This window comes from Leptonotus elevatus, chromosome 16 (assembly GCF_054856555.1).
Source record: "Leptonotus elevatus isolate MCC_2025b chromosome 16, RoL_Lele_1.0, whole genome shotgun sequence".
NCBI classification, from domain to species: domain Eukaryota; kingdom Metazoa; phylum Chordata; class Actinopteri; order Syngnathiformes; family Syngnathidae; genus Leptonotus; species Leptonotus elevatus.
Window position 1 is genome coordinate 19960229 of NC_141254.1, and position 19515 is coordinate 19979743.

A 19515-nucleotide genomic window follows, 5' to 3' on the forward strand; every position below is an offset into this window, starting at 1 on the left:
AAGACTTCATGAGTATTGATGTGCCTCCCCTAGTGGTCAAATGTAGTATTTCTTCGGGATGGGCTCCAAATCAATCCATACATTTTCTACAGCCTCACTAAGTTGACTTGAAAGAAAATAGTTGGCAGTCGGCTTCTTTCCTTTCTTTTCCTCTTTTGCGGTGGTCCGAGTTTGGAGGTGACTGACGAGTTTGGAGGTGACCGACGAGTTTGGAGGTGACTGACGAGTTTGGAGGTGACCGACGCTGGAGTGGAGGATTCGCACGTACGTCGACAAGCCGGCGTCATTCAGGGCGGCTCTTTCGTGTTGCTCCAAAAGTGTTGAATGTTGCGCTCAGTCACTCTTGCTTGCTTCTCTCTCTTCGTTACACAGCACGAAACAGACAAAGAGGGCCAATGACGTGCTTGCTCGGACCTTGACGTGCTTGCTCGGACCTTGACGTGCTTGCTCGGACCTTGACGTGCTTGCTCGGACCTTGACGTGCTTGCTCGGACCTTGACGTGCTTGCTCGGACCTTGACGTGCTTGCTCGGACCTTGACGTGCTTGCTCGGCCAATGACGTGCTTGCTCGGACCTTGACGTGCTTGCTCGGACCTTGACGTTTGCTAGTCGTGGAAAAGGGAAACACCAAAGCAACTCTTTCAGTCATTTTCATTGCATTTTTTATTCCAGAATCAAGTCAGACCACCACAACACATCTTGATTTCTCCTCTCTGACATTTTGGGGGATGATGCGATGGTATCAAAGAAGAAACGACATCAAAACAAAAGCATATAAATATAAAAGAACACAACTTTAGGGCCACGCTGAAAGGGAAGAAGAGCTAACGAAAAAGGTGATTTGTGAGGTGATGATTGTGAAAAGCAGCACTCTGAAATGCAAATAACATTACAAACGTGGGACTTTCTAGATTCAAAGAGACTCACATTATTTACTCAACATTATGCGCTCTTTTCTTGCAACACAACGACCTTATTATTGTAACGTTACAACTTGTTTCCCCTTTAAGACTTTTTTTTTGCCAGTGTTATATTATACATTTTTCACACAAAAGTTAGGCGATAGCTTTGTTGTCGTAATACGCATTCAGGGTTGTTGTTTTTTCCCCCCTCATAAAAGTACATTCTGGCCTTTTTCCGATAAAGATACAACTCGCTTAATAAAAAACAAAAAGTCATCAAATGACAACTTTAATGTCCTTGACATTGTGATTGTTTCTCAATTTCTTTTTTTCTCTTTTTCAGAGTGGCCCTAATGTACTCTGCTGTCGATTCCTGCCCTCCGGAGTCCGTCAAATCAAAGCACGATCTCCTTTCCTTCCTCCACATTTTGACTTTCAAGGTCGGCGCCGCGACGAGGCTGACGTTGAAGTGGTTGAATGAGATCTGTCGGGATATTTGGAAGGAAAGTAGCGCCGGAGGGTTGACGCTAGGGCTGCGCAATATATTGGACACATTTTTTTTTTTCGATATGGCGATATTGGCCCTTGCAATATGCATATGGCAAAGATATGAAATACGTTTCTTATGGAATTGGATGCTTTCATTTCGTCAGATGCAAAATTATGGAAGGTCATTACAATGAACGACATGCTCGGTTTGCCGTATGAAAAGAATGTCATTGTTTTCATTAGTTCAGGTTAAATATTGCAATCATATCGATATACGGCAAGTTTTTCCAATACGGTGTTTTTCTTAACGCATGATTGCACATCTTACAATTTGTTTCCGTACGCATCTCTAAGCATAACAAGCGGCAAGAAATCTTTTTTTCTTCTCTTTTACAATAAGCAAGTGGTTTCTTTTGCAAATCCTTATGGTTTAGTCCCTCACATAGATGGGGTCGCCATGGAGACCAGTTGAAGAGAATCATGGATCGCATCGCCGGCACAATCTTACGCGGCTCGTGCGCTTCCATGTCTTTTGCTTCACAATCAGATTCCCCAATTACCATTATTGTTATTATCATTTAGCCCCAAACAAGCTGCACAACATCATTCGCGCAGCGACACGACATGTCGTGTTTGCACAATGACTTGGAAAGACAATCAGGAAAAGACAATCGGGAATGAACCCATCTGCCATTTAAGACCAGCTCGTTTTAATTGACTTACTTTTTATACCGATTGACTTAACCAACTGCCAAGAGCACCAGCACATCATTTGGAGCATATTTAGCAGTTGAGAAGAAAGGCTGAGCCTGGCTGTGCTTTGGTTGTTTGATGCTTTTCAAATTAAATCAAAAAGAGCCATTAAATGTTTGCTTGCTGACCAAAATCCCAATTTTGTTTCCATTTGAGGAAGCAAAGTCTCGCGTAATGACAGGTAAGGCATGTATCGTCTGCATTTGTACTTGTTTTTAATTAGTCATGGTTGTCGGAGTTCACACGCACGCACGCACGCACGGACCCCACGCACGCACGCACACACACACACACACACACACACTCTGGCTCCGGAGGCTGCACAGAGTTGGGCGGGCGGGAAGCGGACTTTTAACTGAGGGAGGTGATATTGGAACGACCACCAGGGGGCACCATAACACGCCGACTGGCAGGCCTGGTGGGGACGTCATCAGGAATGGTCGGACCTGCAAGCGCAGAGAAAAAAAACTTCAGACTCATCTCCTCATTGAGTTGGATTTCATCTCCTACTACGACGTGAAAGGCCTCATCTTTTTTCTTTTTCTGCTGATTTGTTATGATATGCAGGACAAGGATAATACATCCATAAAGCGACAATTTGGAGTGATTTAAATGTGGTGAAAAAATGGACAAACGAGTTCCTGGTTTGCTGGCATCCTTGACTGCCCTTTTTTATGCAAGAAAGATCTTTGAACTGGGAAAAATAAAAATCACAGTTATTTTGCGGATTGCTTCAAACCAATTGTTGTTGGCATCCGCCAGCGGATCTTTCATAAATGCAGTGAAAAATCAAATCTATTAACACTCCGCATGTATTTTGTCCATATTGAAAGTGTCGTTTTTGTCCTACGAGTCAAATTGCGGCCCCCTCTGTTATGCTGAGCGCCAAATGCAGTCAAGCAAAGCAGCCGGCAGGGACGGAGGCCAAAAAGGGCTTTTTCATTCCGCGAAAAGTAGGACAGACAAACACAAACAATAAGGTCCAAAAGTGCGAAACAATGTGGCGTGGCCAGGAGACAGCAGGATGTGGTGACACAACAAGGGTCCCAGGACCAGGTGGCTAAGGGGAGTGATTGGCACGAGGATGGCAACGCGAGAAGGGCAGCAAAACGAAACAAATCAGGAGCCGCTTTCATAAACTTGAGAAGGAAATGAAGACAAAGAAAAGTCAATGCAAAGCATGACAGAAGCAAGCAAGAAAAGTAAGCGAAAGCCAAAGTAGGACAACATCCGGCATTCAAGTTGACCTTCCCCGTGTCAAGTGCCGGCAGGCCAGAACATTAGGTACCCCTGCGCAAATAAAAATCAACCCACGAAGGATTTTTGTCAACTTTGGATTGGTGGAATTATGGATTCCAACACAGCGTTGCCTTGAGATCCAACTTTAAGATCAATCCATCCATTTTGGTGAGCGCTTGTTCTTACAAGGGTCGCGGGGCTGCTGGAGCCTATCCCAGCCGGCTTGGGGCACAACCTGAACTGCTTGTCAGCCAATCGCACACAACTTTCACATATGAGCCATTTTGTACTTGCCAAAACTTTTACCTGCGAGACTGAATCCAGACTGGTGCAGGTTCCTGACGGGCTGCTTGGTGGGTGACGTGCGCGCCGAGGCGGACGGGGTGCCGCCGCGCGAGGTGGAGAATTCCGACACGGGGCCGTCATACATTCCCCTGGGCACCGCCCTCAGGACGGCCAGCTGCAAAAGTAGAGGCTAATAGTTCAGAAATGACTGTCCTAATGGTGTTGCCACTTGGTTTGGGGGAGTACTGAAGATTTTGAGTATCGGTCTGAAAAAAAGTGGTATCGAACATCTCTCGTTTCTAATTTCCGGTCACCTCGATCCAGGTTTTGTGCATCCTCATGCATCCACAAAGACATAAAAATCGGAAAATCAGTCAAGAAGACTGCACTGGGAACAGTTGTTTCCGTTTCGGCCGTCTCGTACCTGCTTCCGGGCCTTGACGCGCTTGTAGGCGTAGTCGGGGAAGGGCGAGCAGGGGATGAAGCGGCCCACGCCCGAGGTCACGTGCAGGTTTTGTTCCTCGACCACCATCTTGCCCTGACAGATGACCACCTGGGGGGCGCCGCGCAGCTCCATGCCCTCGAAGATGTTGTACTCGGTCGCCTGCAAAAGCAAATACCGAATTCCACTTCAGTGGAAGGTTCGACTTGATCATTTTGTCCCTTTCAAGACTTGACTTTCAGCCGGGGGCGTTTTCACGAGGAATATAGTCAACTCCCTCTGAGCAGTTTTGTGCTGTTGCCCAAATTGAGGCCGGAACGACTCCCAGCGGCTGCACGCCAAATGTGATGTCATGACAAACGTGTGTGCGTGTGCTCGTAATATGACGCCGCCATGATAAACATGTCCGCTCCTGCTTGGCAGGACATCAAAATGGGTTCGATGTTTTGTTGCTGGGATGCGCTCGGAATCCACTTTTTGTTGTTTTTGAGGACGGTCAAGCAACATGTGACATGATTACATAAGAGGCTGCAGAGGTGTCGTCATCCGCATGCGGAGATTTACGCCCGAGTCTGAGCTCCTTGGACTTCCTGTGGACTGAATAGAACTCTCGCCGGTTGCTCGGCCGCTATCGCGTTGTTACCCTTCGCCTTTCATGCATCGACTTCATGCGATGACACGTGAGCAGCGGAGATGTAAAAATACGCACCGAGTTGTGTTTCTTTGCCGTGACGGTTCGAATGGCGTCGGTGTCCCAGATGAGCAGGTCGGCATCGGAGCCCGCGGCGATCCGGCCCTTGCGTGGGTACAGGTTGAGGATCTTAGCCGCGTTGGTGCTGGTGACCGCCACAAACACGTTCTCGTCCATCTTGCCTGTCGTCTGTCCGGGCAGAGGAAACAAATCCTCGTCATGGCCAACGTTTGTCCAGCCGTCCGTCAGAAAGCTGAACTTTGCCCTTCAGCCGCTGTCAGACCTCGTCAAAGGAAAGGAAAAAAGAAGAATCACGTGAGCCTGACCACAGCTTTGTCCCAGATGAGGCTCATCCTCTCCTCCACGCCGTTGACGCCTTCCGGGATCTGCGTGAAGTCGTCCTTGCCGATGGCCTTCTGAGACACGCTGAACGTGCAGTGTGCGCTGCCGCTCACGCTCAGGTCTCCGCTGGAGGACACACAATGCGCAATTGACGTTCCGCAGTGGCAAAGCCAGATTGCTTTTTGGAGCTGAAAGGATTTCCTGTTTGCACGCGACGCAAGCGCAACTGCCGTTTGTGACTTGTGGCCATTTTATTCAATGAGGTTTGATTTAAGCGTCGAAACACAACATTGTTTTCATCCGTGTTTGTTACACAACCAATTTCCACCAATGCAAATGCCTTTGACCATCCTTAATGTTTGGAAGAATCCGAGAAAGTAGCGTGATAGCCAACAAAGAAAATAAGCCATCAGATTGCTTTCGCTTTTGCTGATGGAGAATTGATTTGCTCTTTTTCTTATTTGAGCCACGACGGAAGTGTTCCCCATCATCAACACGTGAATTATACAATTAGAATGTATAATATAATAACCCTAACTATTGAGAACTCAATTCTTCAAAGCAAAATAATAGGTTTAAAAGGAAAAGTATTTATTTAAAAAAATCACCTGACAAAAGAGGGAAATCCTTTTTTCCATGCACAATCGTGACTCTAAATGTAAATAGTTTATCACTTAACTGTTAACTGTTGTTAATTTCAATGAAAATAATCATTTTCTTGGTCTGTGGTCATTTATTTGGCGAATACAATTTCCACCACTGCAATAGCTGAACCTATCACTGGTCCGTTGAACAATTAACTGTAATATATCGACAAGTGTTACACTAATAGACAAAAAGAAGAACATGATGGAAAGCACAGCAAATACAATAAAAACAGCAGGGGCTCCAAAACGGAACCCTGTGGAACTCCAATATGACATTTATTGTCCAGGACTATAAATTGAAGACAATGAATGTCAATCTTTGTTCACTGTCAACTGGCTGCTCGTTGTTGCTGATTGCAAGAAGTGACACACTTTGGATCCCATTTCAAAATGGGATCTATTCTCGTGAAACCAATCTCAAGAAGGTAAGGCGCACCTGGACAGTAGCGTGTTCAGGTAGTCTGGAGTGGTCGGGTCAGGACTGAGCGGTGGCGACGTTACAAAAGAAGCCGCCTTGGCCCAGTTCTTGCTCCAGTAATGCGTTCCGTCTGTTCCAAGGCTGGCCGTGATTGGCTCGCCAAACACGACGTTTCCTAAGCAGGAAGCTCTGTTCAGAAAACACCAGGCAAACCATCTGTGTGTGTGTGTGTGTGGGGGGGGGGGGGGGGGTTACCTTTTTTGCGGGCCTGCGAGATGATGTCGGCAGCGCTCTTGCTCATGACACGGGTCACGTAGAGCGGACAGTTGGTTTGGCTGGCGATGGTGATGGCCCGAAACACTGCCTCCGCCTCCAGCTGAAGGAAGTTCAAAAGTTGTTGTTTCTTTGAAACAAATAAAGCTCTTTTTTTCCTCCCACATGAACGCGAGCAGAGCAAAGATGGTTTGGGGCTGTTTTTAATCAATTCTTTCAAAGCAGAAGTGCCACCTTCGAACCGCAGCAGTTCACTTGCATTGACTTCCATGCAAGCATTTTTCTATAGCGCTCGGGTCGCTGATTGAGCGCGACATGAGCGCCACCAGGCAGGACGGGACCAGCCAATCGCAGGGCGCGTTCAGTATCGACAAACAATCGTTCAGACTCACATTCGCAACGAGGGCCGATTTGGAGAACTGCAAACGCCACAACTGAGATTTGAAGCGCAAATGTAAAAAGTCAGAAGCAGATGCCAAATAGTTACAAATCAAAAAAAGGTGGAAACTCTTGGACTGGCTCACGTCTTATCAACATTACAGGCGCTTGATTCCCGGAAGTCCCGAAAATTCCCGTTCATTCAGTTCAAGCAGACGAAATGGCAATTTGCCACCATTTCCGCCCCGAATGTCCCAAATGTGCGTAATAAGAGCAGCTCGACTGAGCGAGCGTCAAGTCAAGTCCGTCAGTTGGTGCGGCCACGCAATCAATGTTGAACGAGGAAATCACGTACACGTGGACAAGTAGAACTGCGGTCACGTTTATGATATGTTCAAACCTCTTCTGGCCGACTCAACACGTGTCCCTCCGGTCCAGTGATTCCCATCTGCAGCATTCGGGCCTGTTCCTGTTGGACCAGCACCACATTTGAAAGCCGTTAGAAGCAGATCGGATCATGAAAACGTGCGCAGACTCTGAAGCGTGACAGCATTTGACTTTTTAGGGGTTCGAATGCGCAGGCTGGATGGATGCATTATTCGCCGTGTGATGCGAGGATGGGCAGAGACGGAATTGCAGACACGCCCCCTCAAAAGCATCAAGTCGCTGAATTGGTGAAAGTGTCAAGTTGTGCTGAGGTTTGCTCGATTGTCCGCGTCGCGTCGCACGTCGTACTTAAATCCTTGCTGAGCCGTTTTGTTTCTTTTGATACTTGTCAAGCGACGGCCGAGTTCCGTTCCTATGCTGGCGATGGAACCTGGATTTCCACTTAAGCCTGATTTCACCGTTAAAGTCGGTTTTTACATCAAAGCACTTCCTTTTAAATAAAACTATTTGCAAGCCGGAAGAGCCTGAAGCAATATTCCGTGTTTGTGACGGACGGCAGAGCAGAACTAATTCAAACGTCAGCACGGAAATGTGACGCGCCTGACGGCGAGCCGACCTGCTCACCCGAACCCGAAGCTAACAACAACACAACTCGATATAACTTGAAGATGGAAAATAAAGCAAGAATAAGTTGCAGACGAGGCGCGGGCGCCGTGAAGACAAAACGGCGTCGGTCGCGTACGACGGAACTCGAAGACTCCCTGGACCGACTTTTTGATAGCAGCGTTTCCTCTGTTGTGTCATTTTGTGTTTCGGTGACATTTGGCCTCTCGTGGTGATTTTGTTGTTGCGCTTTATTCACGACGCTGCTAACCATTTGAACTTCAAAGCGAATTCGGCCGTGACACGTGCAAAGGCAAACTCAACGAGCAGACGAGCTGACTCATCAAAGCCACGAGGAAAGGATGGATTTTTCCAAGCGTTACCTCTGCAATGATCTCTCCGTTTTCCGCATGGACTTGAGCGACGCCTCCTCTTTCTGCCAGGAAGTTAAACACCTCGTAGATCTGCAGCCGCACAAAACCAGACAAAACGGCAAACGACAGTCACAAATTGTTGCCTTCTCGCCGGCTGCAATTTTAAACACGCTGCTGCAACGGATGTCCCAAAATGGCCGGCGCGCCGTCGACCAGATTTCCATCCGGACGCACGCCACTTGTCGGAAGCTGCAACGCGCCGTTTGGCTTCATGCCGTCGCACGGACGGACTGACGGACGGTCTTGCTCTTCCGGACGACTTACCTCGCTGTTGCTCAGCTGGTACTGGTCCTTGTAGGCCATGTACACCTGGAAGGAGTTGACTCCTGTCAAAAGGGAAAGGAAAGACGGACACGTGTCAGGGGTGGCCGATCCTGTCCTGCATGGTTTATACACGTTTCCCTCCTCCAACACATCTGCTTCAAATGGTCATTCCCATCCTTGTACTACGCCACCTCCTGGTCTCGTTTGGGTCGTGGTGTTCCTCGGATTTCTCCGCTCCGTACGTGTTGTCAAAGCACCTTGTAAACACTTGTTTTTACAAATAAAGTTGATTCTTATTATTATTAGCTCTACCGGAAGAAAGCGGCTTTGTTGTCAATTCATATTTCATTCATCGCGCAAGAAACTTCCAAATATGACCGTGTTGACATTTTTGGAGGAAGTGCCTTTGTCGTCAAACGGCGCCTTCAGGTTCAGCGTGGAGTTGGGTTTCTGCCTTTTTTATTATTATTATTATTTATTGCAGGCCTTAACAGGGTTTCTTGGTAGCAGGATTTTACGGTCAAATAACGGTGAAATGCTGTCATATCCAAACATGCTGTAGTTTATACAGGTTGCAATATTGCAGGGCAACTTCATTGCAATAAACAATACTGTTAATTATTGGGAAATGCCGGTCCCTTTTTTTTTTACAGCGTACGGCGCTACCTTTGTCCTTCATCAGGTTGTCCACATCCTGCTTGACGGCGTCATCCCAGTGGGTGACGTCCACGTGCAGAGCGTAGTCGCAGCAGACCTTGTCGTCGGCCCAGCGTCTCCACTGCTCGTAGGCTTCCATCAGGCTGCCGCCGGCCTCCGGGATCACGTGGTCCACTGTAGGGGGACACGGGCGGCACCGCGTCAGCGCCGCGGCAACGTTGCGTGCCGCCGGTTTCTATTTTCTCTGCTATCCGGCAGGATCAGCTGTCGGTGTGTGTTTTGGCTGCGGTGAGCAAACGTTGCCACGTTTTGTTTTGAACCCTCAGCGGCTGACAAGGTCCTACTGACACACTCCAAAATGTTGTGGAACGTCCTACTGTCGTCTTTCACTTTTGTAGGGGTTGGGCTTTTGTTTTATTTTGGTGGGTTTGTTGTGTTTGTCCTGTCTCGTTATGTCTGATTACTTGCACCTGTGTTTTCCCCTTCCCAGCGTGTTTAACCAATCAGTGCCCTCACCCTATTGTGTTTCCCAGATGTTGCTCATTATTGTTGGTGTATTTCGTCTGTTGTCTTTGTCCAGTTGGCGTTGGATGATTTTTATTTGATTTGATATAAATGTGTCAGAGCTGTTTGGGAAACTTTGCGTCCTCAGTCAAGCCTTGTCACAGTAAGTCAGGCTTTATCTCAGTCCAGTTGTCCACGTCATCATTAGTCATCTTCGTCTCAGTCCAGCAGTCCACGTCGTAGTTTAGTCTTCTTCGTCACCGTCCAGTCGCCCTCGTTTCCTTCCAATGTCCTATTCCACAAAGTTGTCCGCGTCTCCTTCCTGTCTCCGCGTTCTACAAAGTTCCGCCAAGCTTTCCAAGTGCCGCCTCGTTGCCCCCGTTGACGCCGGTCGCAGTCACGCCAGTCCTCGTCATCGACCTTGTCCCCTTTTGTTTCAATAAAGATTCTCTCTCTGTCTGTCCTCGCCTTTGGGTCCACCCACGTCCACGCGCCCCTCATCGTGTCTGATACTGTAACCGCAACCTCAAACGATGTTTTTTTTGTTTTTTTACTGCATAAAATCCATGGTCGCAATGACTTGTTCTGTTGGTGGGAAAAACTGTTGACGTGACCCCCCCAGAGAGTGAATGTTTTCACTTGCTCTGAAATGGAATCTTCTTCCCCCCCCAGCCACAAATGAATGTGGCGTGCGAGTCGCGCTAACAGGGGCACGTCTGTTGCTAAATGTCTCGGTGCCAACGTTCATGCAAGTCGATGCTATGAACGTGACGCTACAATGTCGCAGCTGTTGCTTGCGATGGCGTCCTGTCTCCGAGTGAGGACACATACGGGAACTGTGTCTTTGCTATTTCCATGGGAGCCTGCGAAGCCGTTTGCATAGACTTGCTTTGGACAGTTGCCCGCAGGAGGCCCTCTTTGACTCTCGGCTGCAACGCCTCCACTCACTGAATCGGGCTGCTCCATTATGGAAAAAAGAATCACGATTATTTTGGCAATATATGAAATCACAATTGTTCAAACGCTTATTTTTGGGGTACAAAGCAAGAAAATGCTATTAAAAAATTCAGACCCATTAAAAGAAATAGAAACCCTATAATTGTGTATGTTCCTTTTGGACCAAACAACATTTATAATATATATTTATTTAATTATGTTGGCAAAAAGTAGAATTTGCAGTGCAGCACGAGGATCTTTTTTCTTTCTTTTTTTGGTACAAAACAAGAACATTTGTAAATGTAAACATAAAATATGAAGACAAATCAAATTCTTTGAAGCGCTAATTATGCAAGTTCGTATTGCATTCAACAATTTATTATTTTAAAAGTTAAAGATGGTTAAAGAGGTATGAATTTAAACAATGCAAAAAGTAGTATTATATTTTTGAATGATTATGTTGATTTTGTAATTGTGGAATGTAATAATTGCATTTGAATTGAGATGAATTGCAAAGCCCGAAGCCCGAAGCTCGCGGAGGGCCCGAAACCCGCAGCCCGAAGCCCGAAACCCGAAGCTCGCGGAGGGCCCGAAACCCGAAGCCCGAAGCTGGCCTTACCGATCATGGTGGTGCCGCCGGCAAGAGCTGCCTTGGTCCCCTGAGCAAAGTCATCCACGGTGGTGGTGCCGCGGTACGGCATCTGGAGGTGAGTGTGAATGTCGATGCCGCCGGGGATCACCATCTTGCCGTTGGCTTCGATGGTCTTCACCCCACCGGGCACGATCAGGTTGTCGCCGACCTGCCTGTGGGACGGTTAGCGGCCATTAACCAGCGGCAGGGATGCGGCCTGCCGAGTTAGGAGGCACTAAGCATGTTGTGCGTGTAAAGTCGATGCCAGCAGCTCAATGGAGCTGCACTCATGTGCTTGTTTGTTATGCAAGAGCAGGCTTCCTGTGGGAGCCTCCTCAGTGGGGGGGTCGGGACAAGTAGTATGGGAGGACAATTAAGGGGGGGTGAGGAAAGCCTGAGCTGTTTAGCTGGACTGGGTTTTGTCCAATTTGTTGGCTATGACTTTTTCTCTTGCTTTCGTTCCACTTTCATGTCATGTTTGCCATTTGTTGCGTTTGCTTCCATTTGAAAAGTCCTGTTTTCTTCGTGTCCCTCGTGTCATTGCGTGTCTGGTCAAGCTTGATCGCTTGTCATCACGATCGGTCCCTTCCGTCATCCAATCATTCAATCAAAGGAAGGGAAAAGATCTTACTTGATGATGCCGTCCTCCATGTAGATGTCTGCATGGAAAGATTGGTCATCGTTGACAATCCGGCCGCCTTTGATCAGAAGCCGCTCGCTCTGCAGACAAAAGAGACGCGATAAGAAAGAGTTACATTTGTATGCTGAAGACAAGAACTTTGCATAAAGATCACATGTTGGGGTTGAATAACTAAAAAACGCAAGCAAAATGAAGCCAATCTACCCTCACATAAGTAATGTCGGCCCATCTGGGCGTCGCCATGACGCCACACAGTCGCACCAATCAAAGTCTGACGGATTCCGGCGTGTAGTTGCCATGGCAACGAGTTGACCGCAGGGAGGGAGCTGGATTGGATAGCAGGGGACGGACTGACTGTCTTTGCCGCGGTTGGCCAAAAGCAACGGCCGTTGTTGGCAATGACTTGGGAAACTGGAGGTGGCGATGAAGAAATCCACCACAGCTTAGAAAATGTCCAGTTCAATCCATTTCAAAAAGAATTGTTTGTTTTGCACGATTGAGGCAAAAGCGCAAAAGCGCCGCCCATTCTGTTGATTGATATTGATTGGTTTTAGTAAATGATGTTGATTTGTATGGATTGGTTTTTGTTTTTTTCACATCAGTTTTGATTCCGATATTTGGTACGATGAAACTGATTCATCAGGCGATTTCATGAAAAACACATCGAAAATGAATCAAATATTTCATTTTTGCTTACAATAAAAGTGTGAATTACAGGCAAAATATTTGGCTGTTCGTTGTACTATTGTGTTTAAGTTTACACGAGAAAAATCAGCACACTTCTTTTTGGATTGATTGATTTGACCAATTTTCATGTATTTATTTTTGTGGGGAGGAACGTTTGAATGTCTTGTGATCATATCGGGTGGTGGCAGATTGAGCTTTTAACGCACCCTTCATGCCATTTTTCTGCCGTCCAGCATTATTCATCTCGAAAACTTTAAAGATGATAGTGAAGAAATCAAAATGAGCTGATCAGATGATCAACTTGACTTTTCCATACTCGATCAAGTATTGTACATTTTGTCAAATTCCTAAGCAAATGTCGTTTTGCTTACAATTGACATTTGTTGTGCTGAAACATTTGCATCATGTTACATTTGTGCTCTCAAAGCCAAATGAAGCACGCGAGTCATCACAATTGAAAAGCATTACAAATTGTTGTTTGCTTCTCAATGTCTGATTTTGACTCCACGTAAAGCGCCTTGAATGCGGCGAGGCTCGTTTGAAAAGTGCTCGAGAAATGCGATATTGATTTTCTGCTTCAATAATAAATCATAAACGCAAACAATAGATTGATTTTTCACGTCAACGCTGTAACAACGACGGGTTGTCCCAGAAAGCTGCACATGATGTTAATTCCAAACTGGAAATTCAAATGCCAACGCTTGCGGGTGGACATCTTGTTTTTGTTCAAAAGCGTATGCTCCAAATGAGGACGAGCGGTATTGCAAACGGACGGCTGCATGCGTGTCCAGTTGTCCGTCCCTCACAGGACAGGCGAAACAAAAGACTTTCAATCGATCTGCCGGGTCGCTTGTGTGCGAACGGCCTGAGTTGTAAAGGCAGCTCCACATTTTTCCAGGTGAGCACACCCTGCAAGGCTGACGTGATTGGAACGCAACACTCGCTCAGAGCCGGAAGACGAGACGCTTGCGCGTCAGTGTTGACCTAAAAGTGTCGCTCATTTGAACACCGTCCCCTCCCTCCGCGCCGCAACCGACCATCACACACAAGTCGCATAATAATCGCAATGCATTCATATTTCTAAACAAAATACAAGTCCTCCCCTTTTTTAGTTCATTTGCCATCACTTTTGCTCATTTTCTCCACACGACAGAATGACAAAAATGCATTTGTCAATCAGTCATAAACCTCAAACGGAATAAACCTCAAACGGAATAATCCTCTTGGGATTTTTAATCTGCAATAAACTCTTTCAGGCCATTTGGCAGCTGCACTCATGGAAGTCCCATGCTGAGTGCAGTATGAAAGTGGAGGTCCAAAATGAGTGAAAGACCGATTGCACGTGTGAAGACAAGAGGGCGTCCGTCCGTCCGTCCGTCCGACCGACTGCCGTGACGCCGTTGATCCTGATCTGCTCCGACCTTGCAGGGTCGCGTCCTACTTTGTCACTCCCGGCGACCGCATCCTGCTTTTGACCACTTATCAGTCGCATTCAATCTTCGTAGGAGTTTTGAGTGCTTTCTTGCAAATGGCACTTTATAAAAACCAGACAAAGTGTCATTTATGCAGAAATTGCATGAGAATACTGAAAAGTTGAATGCTTAGGTTTGAATATATGTACTTAGGAAGTCAATTTAAAGAGGATTACTAAAGTACGAAAATGGGGTCCAAAGCGTGTTTGAACACCAAGTTTTCTGCGGTGGAAGGCAACGGCTTTAACCACCGAGTATTTATTTAGAAAAGTGTCATCTGACGCCGAAAGCGAACGTGCCTTTCATCATTTCAGTGAAATGATATTTCATTTCCTGACGTGGTCGTCAGTTCGTGCGCATGTCAAGTCACTTCAGCAAAATGGTCATGACTATATTTGCAATGTACAGTTGAAGCTGGGATACTGGGATTCCAACCTGCGACCTCCTGGTTACTGGACAATGCACTTGAGCAACAGCGCCACTGAGCGGCGTCGGACCGACGGTAATGATGAGAAGTTGTATGCGCGGAAGCGAATGTGGAAAGTCACGACGTCCCATTGAAAACCAAAAACGCAAAAGTTGATCTTTCATGCCAAATTGTGCAAATACTGTAAGTAATGTGAAATCAGACGAACCCTCACCCCACGAGGCGTGAATTTTTGAAGCAAGTTGAAATTTGAACAATGTCAATTGGAAGTACTATGTGGGAGTCGTTTCACGGCTACTCAAGACTCTAGTAAAAAAATATATAGAAGGCACTCTTCTCCCTCTTGTGGATAACAAATCCTGAGTCGAGGTACTTTAAAGTACAAGGCTTAGGTTACAATAACAATTGGTTGGGGTTGGGGGGGGGGGGGGGGGGCACGCACAACACGCCGGAAATAGCACACGTGATGTCTGTCATGACTGGAAAGTCTCATTTGGTTGCGAGCTACAATTCCAAAAAGAAGACGATGGAGAGGATGTTGTTGTTGTGCTGTTTTCCAGCTTCGCCACACTTGAGGCAATTTCAAGCCCTGTTGGTGTTGGGTTCGCTGGGAGCCAATGGCAAGTCTGCACCATGACTGTTTTCTCCCAGTTGCCTGGAGAACAAAACATTTCACTGTTGACATTTCACCATCCATGTGAGTGAATTGCAGAAACGCATAAGGGGGAGGAGGGGGGGGGGGGGTGCTGCCATCTTGAATGCACAGCGGCTGCTATGGCGACTCACATTAGGCAGGCAGACCACGCTCAGTTTTGCTTGCACACTTTGTGGCAGCAGCGAGCAAGCGCGTGCTGATGGCAGCAGCCCAAATTTCCTGGATGGGATTTTGTGAGCGTGGCCGAGGGGGGGGGGGGGGCGGTAGGGGGATTACTGCTCGACGGAGGAACGCTGAGGGGAGGAAGGAAGGACCACACCTAGAAATGGGACAGCCACTTTGGCACATTGAGGAAAGTGCTGCTGGAATAGAATTGGATTGAAGCAGACCGATTTTTTCTTTTGACTTTGACAGCAGCAAAGCAAGCGAGCGCACATGAATAATGAAGCGTCATCAAATCCCAAAGGATTCGTGGAAGTATACGGTCAGCATTCCATCCTGGACTTTTGCATCTTCCTTTTCCATTTAACTACAGGATCCCCACCAAATGTAGGACTAATTATAACTAATTGTCCTTTTGCCAATAAACACATGAACAATCCAATTTGATCATCATGGCTAGACATGTTTCATACCACTTTTGTTTTTTTTTAGATTTATACCGATACTCAAATCTTCAGTACTCACTGATACCAAGTGCCAATACCATTAGTACTTATCATACATACAATTTCCAAAAACAATGACAGAATTTTTCAAACTTATATATCCCATTACAGTTATTTAAAATTGTTTGAAATTAATGGCAATTATATTTTTACAATTTGCTCGTAAAAGCCATTTTGCATAGAGCACACAATAAATTGAATTAAAAAAAACTGATCAATAAAATTAAACAGGAAAAAAAAAGTCCCAATCAAAATATGTGGTTGTACAACTTCCCTTTAAGAAATACAATTGGGTTGCAACTATCGCATATTTTAGTATTCAAATACTCGACTGAAAATTCTACTCAAGTCCTCGGATTAAATATATATTTGCTTGGATAAAGAGTAACTTAAAGTACATAAGAAAAAAGAAGACATTTTCACTTAATAATGGAAAACCACTTGCTTTCCTTTTTAAATTTTTATTATTATTAATCAACAGTTTATTTTTTCAAATGACATTATATACGCCAGCGTAGTGATTGTGCATTTATGAATTTGGAGCAGATGACCAGTAATAAGGCAAATGACGTAGGGTATTTTGAAGGCATTTTATCATTTTGCGTTACGTGTGAAAAAAAGGAAGAAGCTTGTGACGAATGTGCAGACACAAAACACATTCGCTCCTGGAGTATTGTTGCCCGGCAGGCGACATCTGAAATCGGGAGCCAGTTGAAAGGTTTGGCGGCAGCCTTCGCATGGCGCTCAAAAAACATATGCAACTGTTACGGTGCGGTCACGGAGCGGTCACGGTGCGGTCACGGAGCGGTCACGGAGCGGCGTCCCAAAATGCAGGGCGGCAGGAGAACCACAGCAGGAGTGCGGGCGAGACTGCCGTGCTTTATTTGACAGAAAACACTAACCGGGGTACTGGTTAATGCTAACTAAACAACAAACTGAAAAGATACCAAATCAAAATGGCAGCCAGAACTCCGGGCGTGACCGTGACAAGCGGCAACGATCCCACGCCGACTGATCACCACCCGGGAACTAAATGCACCCACACTCATTGGGTAACGAGCCACACCTGGGGCCAGGCACACGTGGCCGAGGGCCCGGATTGGTCAACCCGCGGAAGGGCCGGAACCCACTCGGGACCAATCGGGACCCTCAACCAAAACCAGATCTTCCCACACATGACAACAACATATTCATGTGTCGTGTCCTTCGTTCCATTCACGACGCCTTGGGCACAAATGCCGAACCCAATATATATATAAATAAAGAAACATTTGAAAGTGACATATTTGTTTGCTGTTCTAATCAGAGCTACTAAAATATTAGCTTGTCCATTCCTGGACACACAAATTGCAGATTATATGAAGACTATATTAAATATAAAACGTACATTTATGGGTATGGGTTGAAATGTTTCATGTGGAGCATTCCTAAATTTCAAATAACTCGAACCTCTCGGGCCCTTGGCCACGGGCACAACCAGCTTGCCTTTTCGGACGGTTCTAATGCTGCCATAGGCTATTATCTCTATTTGCAGTTGATATCTAAACAGACAATTCAAACTCTTTTTGGGGCTTCAGTTCCAGATGATTTTTTGCATCAGGGCGTCGCCCTTTGACTTTGGCCGCATTTGCATCCAGCTCTGAAGCGAACTCGTCTTACTCGTCTTCTGCAGTTTGACGTTTGCTCGAGGCTGTCGTGTTTTGGCTTCTGTTGTCCTTGTGCGTCTCCCTTGGTCTTGTTTAAGTGTCATCCAATCAGTGCCCTCAGCCACTTGTGTCTCGCCCAGGTGTGTCTCGTTGCGTCGTTAGTGTCTGTGTATTTAGTCTGCCGTCTCCCCTCTGTCTGTGTCAGTTCATTGTTTTTCCTCGTGTCATGCTGCTGCTTTTTTGCATTGTTGTTCCCCCATGTTTTGGTTTGTCTTGCAATTTGGAAGATCACTTTTTGTTGGTAGTAATTGAAATCCCTTTTTTGATTGAACCTCCGCCTCCTCGAGTCCTCGCCCTGTCTTCCCGCAATTTGGGTCCTCAAGCTCCCCCATCTTGACAGAGGCCGCCATCAGCCTTCAGCCATCACAAGAAGGTGAATCAAGAGCGCGCCGCCGTCAGTGGACGTACGTGTGAGTCTTTCTCAACGATCACGATGAAAACATTCCAAAAGCCACATATTGTGACATGCACAAAACTGTGAGCATATTGTGATTTCAAGCACACTCGTTTTATTAGGCATGATTGTGATACAAAAGCCACCCAATGCTAAACAAAGGCTAGCAACACTTGACATCGCAGCAACAATGCAAGCTGGCCGTCATGAGACGCGCACACGCACGCGCGCGCGCGCACACGCACAGACAAAGGAGGAGAGGTCTGCAGCTGTCGGAACTGGCCTCCATTCAAGCTACGCCCAACATGCTCGCTCGCTTCCCTTCACAATTGAAGACACTCCTTTCCTCTCCTCTCCTCTCCTTTCCTCTCCTTTGCTTTGCTTTGCCTTCCTTGTGCCGCTTTCTCCCAAAATGAGCGCGTGCCAGCATCAAACCGCCGCCCTCTCCTTCCTCATCATCCACATTCGCTCTCTCCTCTGCACCACAACATCAACGGTCCGTTTGGAAACAGAAAAATCCCCCGTTGGAATTACATTTGCTAAACTCTTCAAACGAAAACTGATTAGGCTGTGGAATTATCGGATATAATTGGATCATATGGGGGATGGGCGGGGGTGGGGGTGATGGGGGCGGGGGTGATGGGGGCGGGGGCGGGGGCGCACACACAAAAATGCACTTTGTATAATCCTGTCAAATGGCAAACAAAAACAAAAAAGATTGAGTGTGTTCCAATAGAATCCATTGAAAATAGGAATTATACGACGGAGGGGGAAAACGATGACGTGAATGCTGATTTTCTGGGCGGGCGGGGCCCTCAAAGACGAGACGGGGGATATCTTGAATAAAATGCTGAATGGGAAAAAAGTCCTCACACTGCAGCATGCGGCAAATCAAAATGTGCATAATCATCTTATTGTTGAAAGAGTAGTGATGCACCGTCTGCATTTACGCTGATTGATAGCAGCCATCAGAGTTTCCACATTCCGCGGAGCGTGTGAACTACTCACCGTGATCTTTGGGATATTCTTTTTGCCTTGATAAGACATTCTTCCTTTGTCCTTTGTCTTGAATCAATAATGATGCTAAATCCCTTCTTAGACGGATGCTGGCTGCAGAATGCAGAATGTTCCTGGAATGACAGTGAAGCCCGATCCGCGCGCGCACACTTCTACTCGCACACGGAGAGTCCTCAGCCCCGCCCCGCCCTCAATTGGAAAGTGGCATAAAGTTGCCTCTAGAGGACGCCAGAAAGCACTTCAAATCTCTACGCTTGCACGGTAAGGCTTTTTAAAATGACTTTCTAACCTTTCTTGACGACTCCCCCTGCTGGTCACACCTGGCACTTGAATAGGGAAAGGGAATTTTAATCTTTTATTTATTCAATAGGAGTTATATATGGAATCACTATCTATTAATATAAAACAAAAACAATCAAAAATGTTTTTTTATATAAAAAAATAGTTGTTATTCCTAATGAGTATAATTAAATGCAAGTGTGCCTTGACAAGGTTTCGGCTGTAAAGAGCCTTCTTCAGGTCGAGCACACGACAATTGTTCAATGAATTGTCTGAGATGTTGCCTCTTCAAAAA

General features: G+C 46.4%; 1 protein-coding gene across 1 annotated transcript; it reads right to left on the reverse strand.

Annotated features, from left to right (window-relative positions):
- Positions 1–645: 645 nt before the first annotated feature.
- Positions 646–19125, reverse strand: dpysl3 (dihydropyrimidinase like 3). Its single transcript, XM_086097821.1, has 14 exons — positions 18933–19125; positions 11907–11995; positions 11264–11448; positions 9214–9378; positions 8548–8609; positions 8233–8313; positions 7260–7328; positions 6464–6584; positions 6227–6383; positions 5128–5269; positions 4820–4990; positions 4093–4272; positions 3690–3843; positions 646–2590 (listed from the first exon to the last, which is right to left on the reverse strand). Exons 1-14 carry the CDS (start codon positions 18969–18971, stop codon positions 2496–2498), a joined length of 1710 nt encoding a protein of 569 aa, XP_085953947.1. The 5' UTR covers positions 18972–19125; the 3' UTR covers positions 646–2495.
- Between the last annotated feature and the right edge of the window lie 390 nt (positions 19126–19515).

Coding starts and splice junctions, on each gene's coding strand:
- dpysl3 (XM_086097821.1), bottom strand. CDS start 18,971: ATGTCTTATCAAGGCAAAAAGAATATCCCAAAGATCACG. Junction 6,384..6,463: donor CTCGCAGGCCCGCAAAAAAG/GTAACCCCCCCC, acceptor CTTCCTGCTTAG/GAAACGTCGTGTTTGGCGAG. Junction 4,273..4,819: donor CGGCAAAGAAACACAACTCG/GTGCGTATTTTT, acceptor TTGCTTTTGCAG/GCGACCGAGTACAACATCTT.